Source organism: Piliocolobus tephrosceles, chromosome 1 (assembly GCF_002776525.5).
Source record: "Piliocolobus tephrosceles isolate RC106 chromosome 1, ASM277652v3, whole genome shotgun sequence".
In the NCBI taxonomy this organism is placed as follows: Eukaryota; Metazoa; Chordata; class Mammalia; order Primates; family Cercopithecidae; genus Piliocolobus; species Piliocolobus tephrosceles.
Window position 1 is genome coordinate 64,484,409 of NC_045434.1, and position 24,209 is coordinate 64,508,617.

General features: G+C 39.0%; 1 protein-coding gene across 1 annotated transcript in view; it reads left to right on the plus strand.

Annotated features, from left to right (window-relative positions):
• Nucleotides 1–24,209, plus strand: part of CR1 (complement C3b/C4b receptor 1 (Knops blood group)) — a 186,767-nt gene that overhangs the window by 141,753 nt on the left and 20,805 nt on the right. The window contains exons 33-41 of the mRNA XM_031935120.1: nt 5,570–5,968; nt 8,717–8,893; nt 8,985–9,087; nt 10,374–10,459; nt 12,340–12,558; nt 13,664–13,843; nt 14,459–14,558; nt 21,147–21,232; nt 23,328–23,726. Coding sequence (XP_031790980.1) covers nt 5,570–5,968; nt 8,717–8,893; nt 8,985–9,087; nt 10,374–10,459; nt 12,340–12,558; nt 13,664–13,843; nt 14,459–14,558; nt 21,147–21,232; nt 23,328–23,726 — 1,749 coding nt within the window. The remainder of the gene's footprint in view (nt 1–5,569; nt 5,969–8,716; nt 8,894–8,984; nt 9,088–10,373; nt 10,460–12,339; nt 12,559–13,663; nt 13,844–14,458; nt 14,559–21,146; nt 21,233–23,327; nt 23,727–24,209) is intronic.

The window sequence follows — 24,209 nt, forward strand, 5'->3', positions numbered from 1 at the left end:
TTTGTTAATTTACCTTATAGAAGTCATGTACATCTTTCATTATCTTTATTACTACATATTATTTTTAAAATTTTATTCTCTATTTACTTCTTAGATATGCACCTGTTTCATCTCAGCTCCAGCAATTGTATTAAATTTACTTTTAAATTGAATAGTTTTTCTGTATTTTTTTTAATTTGCTGCATAATTATGTCATCTATGAATCTGACAAAGTTTTTAAATCTTTTCCTTTCTTATGTCTTTTGTTTATTTCACCTGCTTTACTGCATTGGCTAGAACCTCCAGTACAACATTGAATAGAAGAGATGATACAAGGCTTTTAATGGGCATCATAAATCATGATGTATGCTGTAGATTTTTGTATGATATCCTTTATTAGATTAAGGAAATTCCCCTTTACTTCTAATTGCTAAAAGATTTATCATGAATGTTCATTCTAATTGATCACTCTGCATGTATTGAGATTATCATGTTTCTTTTTCACTCTGTTAATGTAATATATTACATTGATTGATCTTTAAAGGGCAAAAAAACTGAATTCCTAGAATCATCCTATGTTGCTTGTGATGTGTTGTAGATGATTATCCTATCTATGGAATGTGTGTGAGTGTGTGTGGTGTGTTTGTGCAGGATTGCTCATATTTTTATTGTAACGTTGTAACATTGATTTAATATTTAAAATCAGTCAAGGTAAACCTCACTTTGATCATTGTATCATCCTTTGGAAATATTGCTGGATTCAGTTTCATAATATTTTGTTGAGAAAATTTGCATTTATGTTCTCAAGCGATCTTGGGTTATAATTTGGTTTTATTTTAATGTCCTTATCACGTTTGGGCATCAAGATTATGTTGGGCTAGTAAAATGTGTTAAAAATTCTTTATTGTTTTCTAGTCTCTGGAATAATTTGTGTAACATTAATATTATTTTTCCTTATATGTTTGGAAGAAGTCAGCAGTGAAGCAATCCAGACCTGAGGGTTTGTTGTTGTTGCTGTTGTTGTTAGGTTTTCAATTAGTGATTCAATTTCTTCAATAGCTGTAAAGCTATTATTTTCTATCATATTGAATTAGTTTGGGTAAGCTATATTTTTCAAAGAATTTACTCATTTTATTTAAATTTTCTAGATTATTAGCATAACACTGTTTATTATATCCTCATATTAGAAAATCCTTTGGATGTCTGTAATTCTGTAGTGACACCCCTATGCTAATTGATTTCTGATATTTGTAATATCTTTTTGCTTCTTTTTCCTTAATTAGTTTTACTGGGGTTTTATCAATTTTACTAAGCTTTTCACATAAACTACTTTTAACTTTCTTGTTTTTTCTTTAATGTATGACTATTTTCTCTTTTACTGATTTCTACTTATTTTCTTTCTTCTAATTTCTTTAAGCTTCATGTACTCCTCCACTCCTAAATTCTTGATATTGATTAGATAACTTGTTTTCAACCTTTATTTTTCTAATATATACATTTAACCTATACATTTTTCTCTAAAACTATTTTACTTCCCACAATCTTTATATTTTTATTATCATTGTACATAAAAGTTTTCTAATTTACCTTCTGATGTTTTATTTGACCCATAGGCTATTTAGAAGGGCATTGCTTAATTTCTAAATATTTGGAGGTCTTCTAGTTATCATTCTTTCATTAATTTAATCATTTGAGACAAGATTTATGGCCCAGAATATGGACCATTTTGGTAAAAGGTTATGTATGCACTTGAAAAGACTGTACATTTATTTTGTTTCATTTTCTAGAAATGTCATTTAGGAAAATGTGGTTTAGAACAGTCTTTTTTTTCCCCCTCCACTTGTTCTTTCAGTTATAGAGAGGCATGTGTAAAATATCTGTATTAGTTTCCCAGGGCTGCTGTAACAAATTATTACAAACTTGGTGGCTTCAAAGAAGAAAAATTTACTCTCTTAACACTTTGGAAGCCAGAAATCCAGTTAAGATGTCAGTAGGATTGCTTCCATGTGCAAGCTATTCTGTGCCTCTCTCCAGACTTCCTTCCAGTGGCTGCTGGCAGTCTTTGATGTTCCTTGGCTTGCAGATGCATCATTTCCTTCTTGGCCTCCATCTTCAAGTCGCCTTCTCCTCTGTGTGTTTCCTTTGCTCTTCTGTCTCCTGTAAAGACATTGGGCATGGATTTAGAGGCAACTGTGGCAATCTAGGATGGTCTCAAGATCATTAACTTGATTGTATCTACAAAGACTCTCCAAACTGGGTCACATTCACAGGTTTTAGAGATTAGGACACAGATATTTTTTAAGGAGGACAGTGGTTATTCAACCCATTACAATCCCAAACTATGACTATGAATTTGCCTGTCTTTCCTCTTTGTTCTAGCAATCTTTACTTTATGTATTTTAAACACGTTATTAAACACATGAAATTTTTGGTTTATTATATCTTTCTGCTGCATTGACTATTTTATCATAATGAAATGTCTCTCTTTACCTCTTATAATACTTCTTGCCTTAAAATCTACTTTGTACATTAATATAGCTATACAGGCTTTCTTTCTTACTTTCTTTGTCTTATATTTAAAGTTTGTCTCTTATAAACATCATATAGTAAAGTTTTGTTGTTTTATTCAGTCTTTGTTGTTCATTAGTGTTTGAAACATTTAAATTTAATAACAAAAATTAAAGTTAAAATTAAAAATACATAAATAAATCAATTTAATCTAGTTACTGATAAGTCTAACTCTTGGTTATTTGTTTTCTATTTGTTTCATGTGTTTGTTCTTTTATTCATCATTTCTCACATTTTTGAATTCATCAAGTATTTTTATTATTCTATTTTCCCCAGTAGCTTTTGAGTTATATTTCATTTTTTATTCTTAAATGACTACTCTAGAGATAGACATCCTTGATTTACTATAGTCTACTAAAATTGTGCTTTTACCACTCTCCAAACAACACAAGTACCCAAACTATTAATATTTAATTCCATTTGTGTCCTCTCCCTCTATTTGTATTGTTGTCATACATTTTCCAGAAAGAAAAGCTTCAGCTGAATTAAATTTAACAGAGTTTAATTCAGTAACGAACGATTCACAAATCAGGCAGCCTCCCGAGCCACAGTAGGCCAGAGACTCCTGCCCAGTTGCGTGGTGGAAGAGGATTTATGAACAGAAAAAGGAACGTGACGCACAGAAAACAGAAGTGAGGTAGAGAAACAGCCGGATTGGTTATAGCTCAGCGTTTGCCTTATTTGAAGACAGTTCAAACAGTTGGCCACATTTGACTGGCCAAAACTCAATGATTGGCATAAGAGTGATCTACAGTCTGTTTACATCTTCAGTTGTTACAGTTCGCAGTGTACAGAGAAACCTTTAGGCTGAGCTTAAACTATGTAAGGCTTTAGGCTACACTTGAGTTAACAATTTACATATATTCTATATTTCAAAGACATAACTGTTGTTGTCTTTATAAAAACAGTCTCTATTTATATTTACACGGTAGTGAATTCTTGTAATTTTTATGTTGCCTCAGCATCCATTTAGAATATGTTTAGTTTTCTCATGCCAGAAGCAGAGCTTAGTCACCCTTATTGCCCTTTCTAGTTCTGTACCTCCTCCCAGTTTTCAACGTGGTCGAGCCAGATATCTGCCTTATAAAACTGCCTCCTGGTGACCACCTCTCTATGGGACAGCTAGATAAAACCTACTTGACTAGCATCCCTGACCTCTGTGCCCTGCATGGACTTCGCAGATATGCTGCCATGACCACCTCTCAGTCGCAGCATGCCTTCCTGGAACATGTGCCTGCTTTCTCTAAACTCACCAGTTAGAACTCCGCATGGGAGATGCCTGCTGGGTCATACTCTGGTCCCCAATAAAGGTGTTGGCTGATGGGTCCCCTTCTCTCTCTCTCTCTCCATTCCTCGCACTGACCAACCTTTGTGTGATCTTCAGGCATACCGTGTACCCCCAGCCCATAATAAAATCTTTACTTCCATCTTGTGTTTCTTCTAATCACTGTAGAGGTTCTGTCTATCATAATGATCCTAAATGAAAACATACCCACATATGAGCTCTTTCTGGTATGTTTCCTTCTTACTGCAATTCTATCAATTCTATATGAAACTATTTTCCTTCAGTCTGAAAAAAGTCTCTTTGGCATTTTTGTATTGTAGATCTTCTGACAACAAATTCTTTAAACATTTTTCTAATTGTGGTTCCTTCGAAGGTTATTGTCCATGTTTCCTGCTGCTTTTAAAATGGATTACACTTTAAAATAGTTTTTTTTTACAATATTACTATGTTGTGTCTAGGTATTTCTTTGTATTGCTTGGGTGTATATAGGTTTTTTTTTTTTTTTTTTTTTTTTTTTTGAGATGGAGTTTCACTCTTGTCACACGGACTGGAGTGCAGTGGCGCGATCTTGGCTGACTACAACCTCCACCTCCCAGAGTCAAGCAATCGTCCCACCTCCACCACCTCAGTAGCTGGGATTACAGGCCTGTGCCACTGTGCCTGGCTAATTTTTGTATTTTTAGTAGAGATGGGGTTTTGACATGTTGGCCAGGCTGGTCTCAAACTCCTGACCTCAGGTGATCTGCCCACTTGGGCCACCCAAAGTGCTAGGATTACAGGCGTGAGCCACCACGCCAGGCCTGTATAACTTTTTGAATCTGTAATCTTGCATCAGTCTTGGAAATTTCTCAGTTATTACTTCTTCAAATGTTGTTTATATCTGTTATCTCTCTCCTCTCATGACAGGACTTCACTTAAACATGCTAGGCTTTATTCTTCTATGTCTTGGTCTGTATGTTTAACATACATTTAGGGGGTTTTGTGGACTAATAAATGACCACTTTTACACAGATATGTTATTGTATCAAACTTAGATTTGAGTAAATGAGTTGGTAAGTTTTATATCTTTTGTATGTTGTGAAATATTGAAATTACATTTGGAAGTATATGTTACTTGAAAGTTCAATAGAACTTTTTTTTTATTCTTCTTACATGTTTCTTGGCTAATTCTAGCTTTCTACATTTTTTTGAATGAATATTGGCAATTTATATTTCCATTTATATCATTTAGATTTTCAAAATATTTAACCCCCAGTAGTCTACAGTTTTATAAATATTCTCATATCCATAACAATGTTTAAATTCCTTTTCCTACTGTGTATATTTGTGTCTTCTCTCTTCCCTTATAATTTATTTTTTAGTGAAGGTTTTTATATTTTGTTTTCCTAAAACAGCTAACCTCAGTTAATAACAAAAATGCAAATTAAGAAAGCAAATGGAAAAGAGTAGGAGAAAACAGTATAAACTCTATAATACTATAATCAAAGAGCTATGTAAAATGAAAAGAAAGTGGATTGAGTGAATGCATGCATGCAAATATTATAGGAAATCACATAAGTAAGAAAGGCAGGACACATCATATTATGCCCACCGAAATTACAACTTTGTAAAAATGTAACTACGTGTTAGCAAAGATTAAAAGCAAATAATGAATGTAAAAATAGTTACAGTTTAGTGATTCATGAGATTTTTGTCATTCATTATTTAAATTGACTGTTATGCTCTTCCTTTTCCCAGTAATTCCTTGTGGGCTACCCCCCACCATCGCCAATGGAGATTTCTTTAGCACCAGCAGAGAGTATTTTCACTACGGATCTGTGGTGACCTACCGCTGCAATCTTGGAAGCAGAGGGAGAAAGTTGTTTGAGCTTGTGGGTGAGCCTTCCATACACTGCACCAGCAAAGATGATCAAGTGGGCATCTGGAGCGGCCCGGCCCCTCAGTGCATTATACCTAACAAATGCACGCCTCCAAATGTGGAAAATGGAATATTGGTGTCTGTCAACAGAAGCTTATTTTCCTTAAATGAATTTGTGGAGTTTAGGTGTCAGCCTGGCTTTGTCATGAAAGGACCCCACCGTGTGCAATGCCAGGCCCTGAACAAATGGGAGCCAGAGTTACCAAGCTGCTCCAGGGGTGAGTCTGACTGAGGCCTAGAAAGGCCCTGCAAATGACATGCGTTGCTGTTGGATCAGGAGATTAGTATTTGTTCAGGCAGAGGGATGTGTGGTGAGCAGGGTGGGGGAGCAAATATTTTAGGTAGTGAAAATGAAATTCAGAAGGTGTGTGTATATGTGTGTGTGTGTACATGCACATGTGCTGAAATGAAGAAGCAAAGCTAAACCTGGGCAAGGATTGTGATGTTTCTTTGGGGTTCTTATAAACAGATCTGTTAATTACCTTTGAGTGCAATAACTGCTGATAGAAAATGAGTAAATTTTTCCAGCCAGGCACCATAATACAGGCTACATGTGAATTTTAATCCTTAAAACAAAGTTATTAGGTACTTACCAGTTTTTCTAGGTTTGTCTGTTTTGTTTTGCTTGAGACAGGGTCTTGATCTGTCACTCAAGCTGGACTGCAGAGGTGAGATCATGGCTTACTGCACCCACCACCTCCCTGGCTCAAGAAATTCTCCTGCGTGAGCCTCTCAAGCAGCTGGTACTACAGGTGCATGCCACCAGGCCTGGTTAAAATTTTTATTTTTTTTTATAGAGATGGAGTCTCACCATGCTGCCCAGGCTTGTCTCAAACTCCTGAGCTGAAGCAATCCACCTACCTGGGCCTCCCAAAGTGCTGAGACTATAGGCATGAGCCACTATGCCTGGCCTCTATGTTTCACAGAGAAAATGTGCCTTAGGGAAATCAGATAACTTTTAACTTGCAGACTGAAGACTGGAATGCAAGTCTGCCTGACTCCAGAGACTTGGCTTTGCTAGTCAGCATCCAGTCATGAAATCAAAATTTACTCGAGATACTTTCAAGGAGTGAGGGATTTCATACAGGTTGTATTAGTCTGTTCTCATATTGCTATAAAGAACTACCTGAGACTGAGTAATTTATAAAGAAAAGAGGTTTAATTAATTCTCAGTTCTGCAAGCTGTACAGGAAGAATGACTGAGGACTCCTCAGGAAACTTACAATCATGGTGGAAGGCAAAGAGGAAGCACGCGTGTTTTCAAATGGCTGGCAGGAGGGAGAGTGCAACTGGGGAGGTGCTACACATTTTAAACAAGCACATCTCGAGAGAACTCTATCACAGATCAGCACTAGGGTGATGGTTCTAAACCATTAGAAACCACCTCCATGATCCAGTCACTTCCCACCAGGGTCCTCCAACACTGGGAATTACAATTTAACATGAGATTTGGGTGGGGACACAGAGCCAAACCATATCACAGCTAATAGGTCACAAAGATGTTAGAAGGGCAGGAAAAGCAATAAGACGAAGGCAGAGTTACCAGAGATCAGGGAGCTACTGTGGCTGCCAGGCTAGAGCACAGGAGCCTGTACTGATGCTGAAATGGCCAGCCCCTCCCACTGAGCAGGCAGCTCCCTGAAAGCTGGTAATGCTGCAGGAGCCACCACTGCTGCCAGAATGCAGCTGATATTGCTGGAGCCAAAGTCATTGGCATCACTAGAATTGAAGCTGTAACTGCTCACTGAAGCCATCTATACCACCACTGCCTGAGCCACCTCTAGAAGTAGAACAGATTCTACTCTCATTCTGCCTTTTAATTCGGTATATGCCTCCAACTGGCAGACCCTAACCAGAGCCCAGCTATCAAGGAAGATGAATGATTGTAGTTTTAAGACTTCCATTGCTAGCAGCCAAAAGACAGTCCAAAAGTGTGAGACTGGGAGCCAACAAAAATTTAACCAGCACAGCACCTCAATATTACATCACCAGGCATTGATTAATCAAGGGAAACACTGGGTGATGAACCCTGAAAATGGACATTACAGCATCAGAGTATTTACATACTCCTTAAAGAAGTCATTCTTCTAGTCCAGTGCCCCAGATGCTTGAGAAAGCTGAAGTCCAGAAAAGGGAACTGATCTGTTCAAAGCCAAACTGAAATTATTTTTTCCATTTTATAGCAGTTTCATGTAATTTAGTTGAGACCCAAATGTGTTCTGATTTCCTGAGTTCAGATCAACTATATTAAGAGAGAGCCAGCGCTACCGTTACAATATGTTGCCTGAAATATACACTCTCATTATGGTGACAGTAGGTCTTTTAGATTTTGTTCAACAGTTGCCCATCTTCTTCTCACTGGAGTGAAATGAATGACTAGGCAGCACCTTGCTTCATAGCATGAAGAGAGGAGACCCATAGTTCTTTACCACCGTATGTCAGGTGGCCACTGAGAGAAGCTTTGACAGGAGATGAGAACAGATGTGTGGACGCTGTTTGTTGCACGGGTGTGATAGGTGACGGAGGGACCTATTAGATGCGACATGGGCAGGGGCACTCCTTTATTGCCTAAAATGCAAGACTAAATTGATGATGCCTTTCTAGAAAGGAAGTACAAAGATATAAAAATCCATCATTTCTCGCAATTTTGTACTGGGTGAACAGTAATTGGAAGCATTCTAGAAAGAACTGTCCATTGTGAAATCTTAGTTGCATACTTTAGATGAAAAACAATGAATTGGGGATCCCTCTGTTTTAGTCACAGTTCTGCAATGTGTCAGTTCCTATGACTGATGGCAAGACATCTTCCTCGCCCTGTGTATTTAGCTTGTTATCAATATAATAAGGCTGTTATTCTACCTTTTTTATTACATACAGATTTGTAATTATTATTCCCTTGGCCAGTTTAACAGTGAGAAAAAAGTTATTTTCACACAATTAGCAGTACTTTGTTTCTCTCTCCCCAGTATGTCAGCCGCCTCCGGATGTCCTGCATGGTGAGCGTACCCAAAGGGACAAGGACAACTTTTGGCCTGGGCAGGAAGTGTTCTACAGCTGTGAGCCTGGCTATGACCTCAGAGGGGCTGCGTCTCTGCGCTGCACACCCCAGGGAGACTGGAGCCCTGCAGCCCCCAGATGTGAAGGTGCCTAGACTCTTATCTGGCTTGATATTTTTAGCTTGCGTCTTTATTCTGCACATGCCAGTTATTTCCGTTCATTTTTCTTTTTCTCCAGTGAAATCCTGTGATGACTTCCTGGGCCAACTTCTTAATGGCCGTGTGCTATTTCCACTTAATCTCCAGCTTGGAGCAAAAGTGGATTTTGTTTGTGATGAAGGGTGAGTATGAGCTTGCTGGACATTGAAATTGGGTTTAGGAATTAGTCCCAAAAGGGGAGATTTTATGTGGCTTTGAAAAGACATACACAGATACACATGCAATCAGAGAGCTGAACTTTTGAAAGCACAAATAGGAAGAAAGGAAAGAAACATATAGAACTAATAATATGAGATATGAAGAGGACACTGGGCCATATATTAACTGGCAAGTTCAAAGGCAAGTATAATTACTATTATGAATATATAGGTAACACTGTAAGTTTAAAAAATCCTATTTTCAAAATTTAAGAATTTCAAAACAGCAAAAAGGAATATGAGTAATTTAGAGATTCCCAGAAAAAAATGCAAGTAACAAAAAGCTTATTCTAAAGATCTAGGATCATTTAAGAATCCTTTCAGTAAATTCTTTAAACCATCAATAATGAAATTTGTAATAGGACTGAAAGTGTAAAAAGTCAACAATTTAAAAAAATTCAGTCATATATCGTCTTGCTAGTCATGGGCTCTGGGCTCTGAGCTGGGGTCCTGATGGCTGCTATTAATATTTCCGGCAAGGTCATTAACTTGTTTATGTCCATCTAGTGCTCTTCACAGGGTGCACATGTCCACATGGGAGCTGACCAGCATGGGCAACAAAGCACCTGATCCCAAAATGTTCCACAGAATCTTGGCAGCCTCCAAATACCAGCACCCATTAAGATTTAGAAGGGCATTGGAGCCCAAAAGACATTGAGAATTTTCAATGATTGCTTATGGAAATCAAGTCCTCTCTTCTTTCCTTTCCCCCTAGAATATTCACGCTTACTCTTCAGTAGCCCAAACTGTCCTTGTGAGCCTTCTTCATGCCATCACAGATGTGGAGACAAAAGGACAATCTTTGTTCTCTCGCCAGCTATTTCTCACTTTTCCAGTCCAAACTGGGAGTTGTTTTATTTGCTTTTCCAAGTTCAGAGTTAGGAAGGCATTGCATTAGAAGACTGGGTTTCTTATAATGACAATGAGTAATCAGTGAAACTCCAAGCCTGGGTCCTGGGTCAAGAAGATGATGGCTATTTTGTGACCACCTTTTTCAATTCAAGCAGGACTGTCATGTGACCAATCAACTGCATTTTGTCATTCTATATTGCTCCCTTCTGGAGGTTGTGATTTTTCCAGAATAATGTACCCTCTGCACATCTGTCACCTGCTGGCCTCAGGTCCTCAAAATCCTGAGATTTGGGGTTGGGCCTTAGATTGTGAACTATGTGGCCTCTTGGCTCACTATTCACTACTATTTTCTTCTTTAGATTTCGATTAAAAGGCAGCTCTGCTAGTTATTGTGTCTTGGCTGGAATGGAAAGCCTTTGGAATAGCAGTGTTCCCGTATGTGAACGTGAGTAATAGGAGTAACATTTCAGGCCAGTCTCTCCCCTTCATTGGTTCAGTATTTGACCCATGACCTCCCCTAATGTGCTTCTTCAATTTTCTAGTCTGAATTATTGATTTGAAAATTGCTTATTTTAATAATGTTTGGTTGTGAATCAATGTGTACATCACCTGTCTTTGGGATCATCTGATCTGTCTCTGTCATTTTGTATTCTGTTTTATTGTGATAAATCCTATGGTAGTGTGCTTCTAGGTCAGGAGAGATTAGATAATGTGAAGCTTTAACAATTTGCTTTCTTTCTCTACTTCTTTTCTTTCTTCTCTTCTCTCCTTCCTTCAGTTCTTTTTTCCCTTCTTATCTCCCTCTCTCTTTCCTTCCTTCCTTTCTTCCCTCCTTCTTTCTTTTTCATTTTTTTCTCCAATCAATGGGCAGTCAGTCTACAATTTGTATATATATTTGATAATACACAAATATTAAACATGCCTTTATTTAATCACAAAGTATGATCACATACTTTGTGCCTCTGTTCATCTAGCCACTGGAGTTATAGCAATGAACAAGATGAGTGAAGTCCCTGTCCTCATGTTTTACTCAGGTGGGGAGAAGGACAAGGAAAAAAATTTAAAAATTAAATGCTATAGATAATAGATCAAAGCAATCAAGAATGAGGGAAAAGTGGGGAGTAACATTAGACAGAGTGAGCAGTTTGAGACTCCTTAAATTCTCAAAACATGTATCTAAATAATTTATGCTGAGAGATTCATAAATAATAAGTCACTTTTTTAAAATGAGCCTCATATGTTCAATAATCAGTAGACTACTGATTTCTCCTAGTCTACCCATTTATAATTTCCCCAATGGAAGATAGAACTTTGCTTCATTTCTTGATTCTAACGATTGGAAAACATGTTTCTTTAGGAAAACCATGAAATTTTACTAAAATGTTTATGTTGTTAGAAATATACTTGGACATCTTACAGTGCTTTTTAGAGGAAAATTTTGTAAGAACAAAACTTATATAGAGATTCTTGCTGTCTAAGAAATACAGTGCTCCTTGAAGCAGCATGACAAATGTCTGTTCTACTATCATGCATGAAAGCTCATTGATTACTCAAGCTTCTCTTATTTTTCATAACTCTTGCTAGTTAAAGTAGCTTCTTCCAAATTCCAGTTCTAATGAAAAATGCCAATTAGAAATGAGGAAGAGACTGTTCTAAACAAATCAATAAATGCTAGAAAGGAGTAACAACTTAAAACCTGACCCAGAAAGTAAAAAGAGAAAATAAATCAACAGACCTAGACATTTTCAAAAGCAAAGCAATCTGAATCCATTTGGAGTTTTTTATAATGGCCTGACTACGTTTCAGTTCACTGTGACAGCGCTATTGTTATCACAGAAGTTGATGATCAATATCAATAAGTAATCAGTGAAAGTTTTCACCTATTTAAGATGATTAGCACACATATATACATTTGAGAAATATTTCCTAAGAATGTAGGCTCCGTCCTCAGCACTGCATCCCCAGGATCCTGATGAGTGACTGACACAGGACAAGTGCTCAATTAATATATATTGACTAAATGAATGAGTAACCCTTCATAGTGGTTATTTTTCTTCTTCAAATGTTTTGCTACTTCATTAAAATGGTAAAGTTGCTATTGTCCAGGAACTGTTACTATCTGGAAGATTCAGGATAGAAAAATCTCTTTTGCACTTTGCAATACACTTTCATTGACATCTCATTTAATCCAACTCTTCAAAGACCTAATGTCTACTGTCATCTCCTTAGTATATTTTAAGCAACACCAATCATAGCATCCTGTAATTGCAGAATACCTCTGGGGAAACTCCTGAATGAAACTTAGAGCTTTTGCCTTTTTTCCAGAAATCTTTTGTCCAACTCCTCCAGTTATTCCTGATGGGAGACACACAGGAAAACCTCTGGAAGTCTTTCCCTTTGGAAAGGCTGTGACTTACACATGCGACCCCCACCCAGACAGAGGGATGACCTTCGATCTCATTGGGGAGAGCACCATCCACTGCACAAGTGACCCTCAAGGGAATGGGGTTTGGAGCAGCCCCGCCCCTCGCTGTGGAATTCTGGGTTAGTGCTTATTTCCCCACATCCCAAATGGGTTCAGAATATCTAACCCAGGACCTCCATATTTCCATAATTACAATGTGGTATTTCTTTGTGCATTTGCCACAATGGAATGCCAAACCAATGACAAATGGTTCTAAGGTAGGTCAACACATCAGATCCTGATGACCTTTGCAGCTGGAGGGGCTGGTGAAAAAAAGAAGGAGGCGGTGAGTAATGGAAATGTCTTTCATTAGAATCATATGAATTAAAAACAAATGCCGGTGAATCTCTTTATTGAAATGTTTGGCTTAGAAATCTGACCTAGAAAATCAGTGGCTCCTGCCAGGAAATGTCTTGAGTTCTTGCCCATGCTTGTCAGCTTCTCATTGGAGTTTTGATGCCTTGAAGTACAAAGAAACCAGACACAAAAGGTGGAACCTGAGCAGGAACACTCTTTCTGGCTTCCTAAAAATGTGAAAAATTAAACCGGAGCTATCCTTACCTTAAATTATATGAGCATTAGCTGAGCATGGTGGCATGTGCCTGTGGTTCCAGCTACTCAAGATGCTGAGATGGGAGGATTACTTAAGCCTAGGAGGCAGAGGTTGCAGTGAGCTGAGATTGTGCCACTGCACTCCAGCCTGGGTAATGAAGAGAGACCTTGTCTCAAAAATAAATAAATAAATAAAAATAGGCTGGCTGGCTGCAGGGGCTCACACCTGTAATCTCAGCACTTTGGGAGGCCGAGGGGGGCGCAGATAACTTGAGGTCAGGAATTCAAGACCAGCCTGCCAACATGGTGAAACTCCAACTCTACTAAAAATAGAAAAAATAAAATAAAATAAATTACATGAGTAGAAAGACCAAATAGCAGACTAGCCTTCCAGATAATATATTTCCTTATAAGCCTATGCTGTTGGAAGCTTCCCTTCAACCACGCAGGGAAGTTTTTTTGTTGTTGTTGTTGTGTGTGTGTGTGTGTGTGTGTGTGTGTGTGTGTGTGTGTGTGTGTTTGTAACTAGAAGTTTCTTTTCTTCTGTCATCAAATCTACCAAGGGAGAGAAAAGAGGAAACACATTGGGTATATTTTTATTAACTCAGATATTCTTGATTTCATGGTCTCTAGGTAACTGTAAAGCCCCAGATCATTTTCCATTTGCTAAGTTGAAAACCCAAACCAATGCATCTGACTTTCCCATTGGGACATCTTTAAAGTATGAGTGCCATCCTGAGTACTACGGGAATCCATTCTCTATCACATGTCTAGATAACCTGGTGTGGTCAAGTCCCAAAGATGTCTGTAAACGTGAGTGAACTTGCATTGTGTCTTTCCCATGTCTACCAAAGCTTCTTATTTAATTTTTTCAAATGTGGGATATGAGAAACCTTTTTTGAAAAGTGTTCAGATAGGTGGATGTAAGAGTTTTTCTTGTAGGTCGTCTTTGATTATTGCTTGAAATGCTCACTTCATGAGAATGTTTCAAGGAATATTTGCAGAGAAAAATCTTCAATCCCTATGGGAAAGTAAACAACAAATGACTCTAAATCAGGAAATAAAAATTGTGTAGGAAGACAAATTCTGTTGGAATGACTAGGTGGGAAGAAATCCTTTGAAAACTTTGAAATACATTGGTAATATATAATGTCATAAATGACTTTTACATTTTGATAAGGGATGCAAGGTCTCTACACAGATCTAAATCTAGATCTAGATAGATCTGGAGGGAAGGTCTTTTTGAAAGTGGGGTTTAGTAGGCAGCTGATCCTTAGGCACTCTGATGAGTTTTCTCAAGGTGGCAAAATCTGTGGAACCATCAGAACTGCATATTTTCTTCAGGAACCTACGTGCAAGTTGAGACCTTATGTACTGAAGAGAGTTCAGATTACTCTGCCTGGCTCCAAAATACTTTCTTTCCCATAGGTAAATCATGTAAAACTCCTCCAGATCCACTGAATGGCATGGTGCATGTGATCACAGACATCCAGGTTGGATCCAGAATCAACTATTCTTGTACTACAGGGTGAGTTGGCAGCAACATCTCTTGGTTCAAGAGTTCCAGCACAGCAATACTACCTTCTAACCACATCTCAGGAAGGAAACTAGGCTCTTGCCACCTGCTCTTAAGAGGCTTGAACACAGGTGTCAATTCATGATTGAAATGAACAAAGATAGAAGAAGATTAGGGGAAAAATATGTATCCTTGCTGAAAACCAGAGCAGTGCACATATAAAGAGTATGCCATTCACTGGATGGGAAGGAAAAAAAAATAGGAGTGTAGTAGTCAAAGCACACAAACAACCCTAATGCAGAGTAGACATTGCTGGAAGAAAGGGAAGGGCATGTAGTGGCTGTATGAGAGAACAAATCTTACCGGTAACAGCACGATTGCTTGCTAGGGCTGCCATCACCAAGTGCAGGCCTTCCTTGTTTTATTGTACATCACAAATACTATGCTTTTTACAAACTGAAGGCTTGTGGCAACGCTGCGACAAGCATGTCAGACACATCATTTTTCCAACAGTGTGTGTTGACTTCGTGTCTGTGTGTAGCATTTTGGTTATTCTCACAATATCCCAAATTTTTCATTATTATCACGTCTGTGACAGTGATCTGTGATCAGCGATCTTTGATGTGACTATTGTCACTGTTTGCGGTCCCTATGAACGGCACCCATATAAGACAGAAAACTGAATCAATGTGCGTGCTTTGACTGCTCCATGGACTAGACATTCCCCTTCTCTCTCCCTCTCTTCAGGACTCCCTAATCCCTGAGACACAATAATACTATAATTAGGTCAATTAGTAGCCCTACAATGGCCTTTAAGTGTTGACATGAAGGGAGGAGTCATGATCTCTTACTTGAAGTCAAAAGCTAGAGATGATTATGCTTAGTGAGGAAGTTATGTTGAAAGCCAAGACAGGCCAAAAGCCAGGCCTCATGTGCCAAATAGCTGGAGAGTTGTAAAGGCAAAGCAAAAGTACTTGAAGGAAATTTAAAGTGCTATTCCAGTGAACACATGAATAATAAGAAGGTGTAACAGCCTTATTGCTGATATGGAAGAAGTTTTAGTGCTCTAGACACAAGATCAAACTAGACACATTTCCTTAAGCCGAAGCCTAATCCTGAGCAAGGCCCTAACTCTCTTCAATTCTGTGAAGGCTGACAGAGGTGAGGAAGCTGCAGAAAATAAGCTGGAAGCAGCCGGGCACAGTGGCTTATACCTGTAATCCCAGAACTTTGGGAGGCAGAGGCGGGAGGATCGTCTGAGGTCAGGAGTTCAAGATCAGCCTGACCAATGTGGTGAAATCTCATCTCTACTGAAAATGCAAAAATTAGCCAGGCGTGATGGCAGGTTGCCTGTAGTTCCAGCTACTCGGGAGTCTGAGGCATGAGAATAACTTGAACCCGGGAGGAAGAGGTTGCAGTGAGCCGAGATTGTGCCACTGCACTCCAGGTTGGGCAACAGAGTGAGACCCCCATCTCAAAAAAAAAAAAAAAGTGCTGGAAGCTAGCAGAAGTTGGTTCCTGAGGTTTAAGGAAAGAAGTCATCTCCATAACATAAAGGTGCAAGGTGAAGCAACAAGTGCTGATGTAGAAGCTGCAGCAAGTTGTCCAGATGATCTAAGATCATTGATGAATGTGTTAAAATAAAGAACAGATTCTCTATGTAGACAAAGCAGCCATCTATTGGACTTTCATAGCTAGAAAGGAGAAGCCAATGCCTGGCTTCAAAGCTTCAAAGGATAGGCTGACTTTTTAGGAGCTAATGCCATTGGTGACTTTGAGTTGAAGCCAATGCTCATTGACCATTCTAAAAATCCTAGGGCCCTTATGAATTATGCTAGATGTGCCTTGCCTGTGTCTATAAATGGAACAACAAAGCCTGATAACAGAGGTATGTTTGCAGCATGGTTTACTGAACACTTTAAGTTCACTGTTGAGATCTAGTGTTCAGAAAAACAGATTCCTTTCAAAATGTTACATAGAACTCATTGACTTTGCGTCTAATCAGGCAAGAACTCTGATGGAGATGGACAAGGAAATGAATGTAGTTTTCCTGCCTGCTGACAACAGCAGCCATTCTGCAGCCCATGGCTGAAGGAGTAATTTTGACTTTGAAGTTTTAGTATTTAAGAAATACATTTTGTGCCAGGGGCAGTGTAATCCGCACATTGGAAGGGCAAGGTGGGCGGATCACGAGGTCAGGAGTTCAAGACCAGCCTGGCCAACATAGCAAAACTCTGTCTCTATTAAAAATACAAAAATTAGCCAGCATAGTGGAATGTGCCTGTAGTCCCAACTACTCGGGAGGCTGAGGCAGGAGAATCGCTTGAACCCAGGAGGTGAAGATTCCAGTGAGCCAAGATTATGCCACTGCACTCCAGCTTGGGCAATAGAGTGAGACTTCAACTCAAAAAAAAAAGAAAAGAAAAGAAAAAAAATACATTTTGTAAGGCTGTAGTTCCCACAGACAGTAATTCTTCTGATGGATCTGAACAAAGTAAGTTGAAAAGTGCAGGAAAGAAGTAATCATTCTACATACCACTAAGAGCATTCATGATTCATGGGAGGAGGTTAATATCAACATTAACAGAAGTTTGGTAGAAGTTGATTCCAACCCTCATGGATAACTTTGAGAAGTTCAAGACTTCAGTGGAGAAAATAACTGCAGATGTGATAGAAATAGCAAGAACACTACAATTAGAAGCGGAACCTAAAGATGTGACTGAATTGCTACAATCTCATGATCAAATTTGAACAGATGAGGAGTTACTTCTTATGAATGAGCAGAGAAAGTGATTTTTTTTGAGGTGGAGTCTCTTCCTGGTGAAGATGACATGAGCATTGTGACAATGACCACAAAGGATTTAGAATATTACATAAACTCAGTTGACAAAGCAGCAGCAATATCTGGGAAGATTGACTCCAATTTTGAAAGCAGTTCAGAGGGTAAAATATTATCAAACAGCATTGCATGCTACAGCAAAATCATTTGTGAAAGGAAGAGTCAATGTGGCAAATTTTATTGTTGTCTAAGATTAAGAAATAGCCACAGCCACCCCAGCCTTCAGCAACCACCACCCTGAGCAGTCAGCAGCCATCAACCTTGAGGCAAGACCCTCCACCAGCAAAAAGATTATGACTTACTGAAGGTCAGATAATCTTTAGCATTTTTTATCAATAAACCATTTTTTAAAGTGTGACTTTTTTTGACATAATTCTATCTCACACTTAATAGACTACCATATAGTACAAACACAACTTTTAGACTCACTGAGAAATCAAAAAATTCATATGACTTGGTTTGTTGTGATATTTGTTTTATTGCGGTGTTCTGGAACTGAACCTGCAATATCCTTGAGGAATGTCGGTAACACAAAATGGGTGGCTTAATACAACAGAAGTTTTTGGAGTTCTGTTCTAGAGGATGGGAGTCCAAAATCAAGGTGTTGACAGGGCCATGCTCCCTCTGAATCCTGTAGGATAGAATCCTTCATTGTGTCTTCCAGCTTCTGGTGCCCCAGGCCTTCCTTGGTGTGTGGCAGCAGAACTCCAATTTCTTCTGTCCCTGTCCTCACATGGCCATCTTCCCTCTGGGTCTGTGTCCTCATATGCTGTTCTCCTCTCTGTGCATGTCTGTGTCCAGAGTTTTCTCTTTTTATCAGGACACCAGGCATATTGGATTAGGGCCTACCTTAGTGGCCGCATCTTAACTTGATTGCATCTGCAAAGATTGTATTTCCAAATAAGATCACATCCACAGGGACTGGGGATTAAGACTTCAACATATCGGGGGGAGACACAATTCAACCTACAACAGAGCCCCTTTGAAAATGTCAAGCGTCAGGTGCTCACAGCGCATGGCCCAGCTGTTGGTGCTCAGCCTTGCTCAGCACTCAAGCTCACTCTTCATGGGAACAGCTAAGCCAGGTAGTGAGTAGGGGATACGTTTGTGCCACCGCAACAAACACTGAAAGGAAGCTAGTGGTGTCCAGCATATTTGCCAGCCTAGGCCTCACAGACCATAGCACCCAGAATCTGACAAAGTAAAATTGGAATAAATCCAATGTCCTCCTTTCTTTTCTTTTCCTTTTTTTTTTTTTTTGAGCATTTTAAAAAATACAATTGATAAATTTCCTAACTGTACCTACCTCATCTTGCATTGCTGAATAAGTGTGACCCTCTCTATGGCATAAAGTAGAAAACCATTGAGCTTATGACAAAAAAAAAAAAAAAACAGGAAATACATGTAAAAGAGACCAATTTTTTAAAATGAGGAGAAATTTTACAGAAGAGATTTACTGCCAAGAAACCAGGGAACCTTTCAGAACACTCTCCTTTGCATAGTTTTAACAAGATTCAGTTGTACAAATAGTTCTGTGAAATTAACCATGAAGTTTGTACATGAATGAATATATGCATTCAGTGTGTTTATATATTTCATTTCGTGTGTGTGTGTGTGTGTGTATGTATATATATAAAACACAATATTGCAGACAATTAAAGCTAAGAGTAAGAAGAGTTAACCAAATTTTCCCTGAATGCAGTGGGAAAAGATGAAAAGGAGAAGACAGGCAGGCACAGTGGCTCACACCTGTGATCCCAACACTGAGAGGCTGAGGCAAGAGGATCACTTGACCCCAGGATCTCGAGACCAGCCTGGGAAATAAAGCAAAACTCCATCTCTACCAAAAAAGTATAAAAATTAGCTGGGCGTGGCGGCGTGGCCTGTAGTCACAGCTACACAGGAGACTGAGGTGGGAGGATCACCTGAGCCCGCGAGGTTGAGGCTTCAGTGAGCCATGATGGCTCCCCTGCACTCCAGCCTGGATGACAGAATGAGACCCTGTCTAAAAAAAAAAGAGAGAAGACATATTTAAGACAGTGTTAGGATTCAAAATACGTGTAAAAAAAAATTCCAGAAGGGTAAGCAAATAAGCCCATACCTAGCCATCACTAGGGAAATTTCTGTGTTTTAGGGATAGAGAAAAAAACTCAGATTCCAGAAATAAAATGCGAAAATATAATACCTACAGAAGAGATAAGTTTATTGCCACCACATTGATTCTACACAACACTAAATTGTGTAAGATAGCATCTCTTGAGCCAAGCTAATATTCACACCTAGAGGCTCCAGATACACATTAAAGGATAAGCAAAGACACAAAAATGTACCATTTAAGTATGTTTCCCAGGCAATTCATAAGCAAATTTTTAAAAAGGAGAATGATAAATTCCAAAAGAAATCTCAATGAGATAGAAAAGTGGTAAAAACAAACAATAACAAAAAAAATAAACACAAAAACTGGCAATGTAATTGTAATTTAGTAATAATCTCTGTGAAGTCACAGAATATATCAATAGAGGTAGAAAATGTGAGAAAGCAAGAAAAGGTAGGCTAGACTTACAGAAAACATGAGTAGACTGACTATACAGAATTTGACTCTGAAATTCAGAAAATAGGTTTAAATATATGTATCGTGTGTATACACACATATATAAACACACACAATATACATGAACACATATAAAATTAAATTCCTAATTAGAAAAAAAATTAAGTTTAATTTCCAAATTATTAGAATGACTAAAACAGCTGAGTCTATCTGTTCCATATAGTAAGTAAGAGGGAAGGAAAAAGAATAGCAAGGAATGCATTTGTCTCTGTCATCAGAAATAAGCCCCCTTATGTTTGGGTCAGGTCATTTTACTCATTGCTTTCTCCTCATCTTCATCATTGGACATCGTGAAATCATGAAAAAGGTAGTGAAAGAATGATGACAAGGCTGGGCACAGTAGCTCACGCCTGTAGTCCCAACACTTTGGCAGGCTGAGGTGGGAGGATCACCTCAGATCAGGAGTTCAAGATCAGCCTGGTCAACATGGTGAAACCCCATCTCTACTAAAAATACAAAAATTAGCTGGGCATGGTGGCACATGCCTGTAATCCCAGTCACTCGGGAAGATGAGTCAGGAGAATGGCTTGAACTCAGGAGACAGAGGTTGCAGTGAGCAGATATCACACCATTGCACTCCAGCCTGAGCGACAGAGCAAGACTCCGTCTAAACAAACAAACAAACAAAGCAAATATATAATTTATTTCAATCCATTTGGTTTAATCTTCTTGTCAAAAAACCAGGTCTATTAGACAGGATCAAAAGCAACAAATCTTGTATTTATAAAAAGCATGGCTCAAATTAAATGACATAGTATTATACACACACACACACACACACACACACACAGATTAAGGGAATATGCAAACAAAAAATGGCAGAAATAATATGAGAAAAGACGGAACTTTTAAAAAAAAGTGTCAAACGGGTCTACAAAATATTTTTTTTTATTTTGGTGCCAGGTACAGTCCACAATGAAGCCAAGATATTAAGAAGCAAAGTGGGCCAGGAGAAGTTAGAGCAGAAATATTTCTTTTAACAGTGAGAGAATAGGAAAAAGAAGTAGAAAAGCTGGGAACAATAAGTAAAGTTTAGGCTAGGCCTTAGACTTCTCCTACATTGTAATCCTTCTGGTTTGCCACATATGCATGCTGTGAGGACGTTGATGAGGCATGTACAGCACAATTATTTTCCATTGTTTGCCTTTAGGCACCGACTCATTGGTCACTCATCTGCTGAATGTGTCATCTCAGGCAATACTGCCCATTGGAGCACGAAGCCGCCAATTTGTCAACGTGAGTTGAAGTCTCTTTCCCCATTCATCCCACTGTTTAATCCTAGAGTTGTCCTCCTAGAATCACAAAGAATGAATCTCATCCCTCTTGGAAATGGTATCCTTCTGATATTTGAAGAATCTAGTCATATCCTTAGAATGGCTCACAGCATTCCAAACTTCCACCTTCACCTAGAAATGCTTTTCTTTCTTATCTCAAGGTCTAATTTATTTTAAACTAGTCTTCAGCTCATTTAAATAGACCCCAATTTCATCCTCTGTTGGGTGAACACCTCCCAGTTTGAAGAACATTTTCTTCAGTGAAGTCAACAAATACAAAGTCAGTGAAAGAAACCCTATATCCTCTCTGCAAGCTCTTAGTATCACATCGGATATTCAAGCCATGCAGCTCTTTCTTCCTTATTCTTTGTTTAAACAGGATCATGCCATCTTCCCTGTGAGTTGTTTGGAAGATGAGATTTCTACATTTTGGGGAGCAAAGGGAATGAGTAATTGCAAGCTAACAAGGAATATAAAATGTGTATAATCCTGGGTTTGGTGATGATGTGAGGAAATCAGCAATTTCAAACCCACCTGGTGGGAGAATAAGTGGGAACAAACTTTGTAGACGGTCAATATACTGGCTGGGCACTGCCCCACAGTAGAGTAGGACAGTTCTTCCAAGATCAGACGAGATTGGGCGCATTCAGGGTGGTATGGCTGTAGATCAGTATCCAGTTCTTTTTATTACTTCTGAATCTGTAAGTATCGTGTTTATTATATGTAATATTGTGTATTTGTGCTTTGTCTTTATTAGTTCTGCCAGAGCTTTTTGTTTTTATTATTTAATAAAGATGTTATACTGGGCTAGGTGTGGTGGCTCACACCTATAATCCTAGCACTTTAGGAGGCCTACGTGAGCAGATGGCTTGAGCCCAGGAGTTCAAGACCAGCCTGTACAACATGGTTAAACCCTGTCTCTACAAAAAATTCAAAAATTAAATGAGCATACTGGCACACACCTGTAGTCCCAGCTATTTGGGAGGCTAAGAGGTGGGAGGATTGCTTGAGCCAGAGAGGTTGAGGCTGCAATGAGCCATGATCGGGCCACTGCACTCTAGGCTGGGCAGCAGAGCAAAGCTTTGTCTCAAAAAAAAAAAAAAAAAAAAATGCTATGCTATGTGCTTTATTATATTAATAACCAATAGAATAAAGATAAATGCCTTCTATATAGAGAGAACTAAATTAATAATGGTGAGATAACATAGTTAAATTCTCATTTAGCAGAAGAAATATAAATGTGTACTATAGGCCAGGCACAGTGGCTCACACCTGTAATCCCAGTACATTGGGAGGCCAAGGTAGGTGGATCACTTGGGGTCAGCAGTTTGAGACCAGCCTGGCCAACATGGTGATACCCCATCTCTACTAAAAATACAGAAGTTAGCTGAGCATGGTGGTGCATGTCTGTAATCCCAGCTATTTGGGAGGCTGCAGCAGGGGAATCACTTGAGACCAGGAAAAGGAGGTTGCAGTGAGCCAAGATTGCACCACTGTACCCCAGCCTGGGCAACAGAGACTCCGTCTCAAAAAAAAAAGGAAAGGAAAAAAATGGACTATAATAATATATGGACACATTTAGCAAAGTAATGTTAACTACAAAGAGCAGAACTCATAATATTGCAAAATTGTTAGAATATATCTGTATGTTAGCAAATATTAGAGGATATTTACTTCCAGTAATTTGGGATTTCCAAAAAGCTGTTAGCATAATTTACAGTAAAGTATAATTTTAAGAAACCAAGCAGGGCACGATGGCTCACACCTGTAATCCCAGCATTTTGGAAGGCAGAGACAGGTGGATTGCTTGAGACCACGAGTTCAAGACCAGCATGGCCAACATGGCCAAACCCCATCTCTACTAAAAATACAAAAATAAACCAGACACAGTGGTGAGTGCCTGTAATCCCAGATACTTGGGAGTGGGGAGGATTGCTTGACCTGGGAAGTGGAGGTTGCAGTGAGCCGTGATCATACCACTGCACTCCAGCCTGGGTGACAGAGCAAGACTCTGTCCCAAGGTTTTGTTTTGGTTAAATTGCTGTCTCTTTTGCCAGGAATTACTTGTGGGCCACCCCCCAACATCACCAATGGAGATTTCTTCAGCACTAACAGAGAGTATTTTCAATATGGATCTGTGGTGACCTACCACTGCAATCTTGGAAGCAGAGGGAGAAAGCTGTTTGAGCTTGTGGGTGAGCCCTCCATATACTGCACCAGCAAAGATGACCAAGTGGGCATCTGGAGCGGCCCGGCCCCTCAGTGCATTATACCTAACAGATGCACGCCTCCAAATGTGGAAAATGGAATATTGGTATCTGTCAACAGAAGCTTATTTTCCTTAAATGAAGTTGTGGAGTTTAGGTGTCAGCCTGGCTTTGTCATGAAAGGACCCCGCCGTGTGCAATGCCAGGCCCTGAACAAATGGGAGCCAGAGTTACCAAGCTGCTCCAGGGGTGAGTCTAACTGAGGCCTAGAAGGTCCCTGCAAATTATGTGCATTGCTATTGGATCAGGAGATTAGTATTTGTTCAGGGGGAGGGATGTATGGTGAGGAGGTGGGAAAGTAATTTTGGGGGGAAGAAGCATGAAATTAAGAATCGGGGGTGTGCATGCACCCATGCATATGTGTCTTCATTTTGAAAAGCAAGACCTTAGTTAGCCAGAAAAAAAGCTATTTTGGACTCACCTATTAATCAGTTCTCAGGGCAAAGTACCAGCTCCAATCTCTCTCAATTATATTGAAAAATTATATGGACTTTATGGTCAGCTGTGCCCTAAGCGCTTTATATACATTATCTCATTTATTGTTTACAACAACACTGGCTTATTTAAGGCCTTGTGTTTTTCATGGCTCATCTTGTCTACTGATGCCACAATAGCTGGCTTAGCAGCTGAGTGGGAGGTGTTATAGCTGATACACAGGGACAGAGAAAGAGC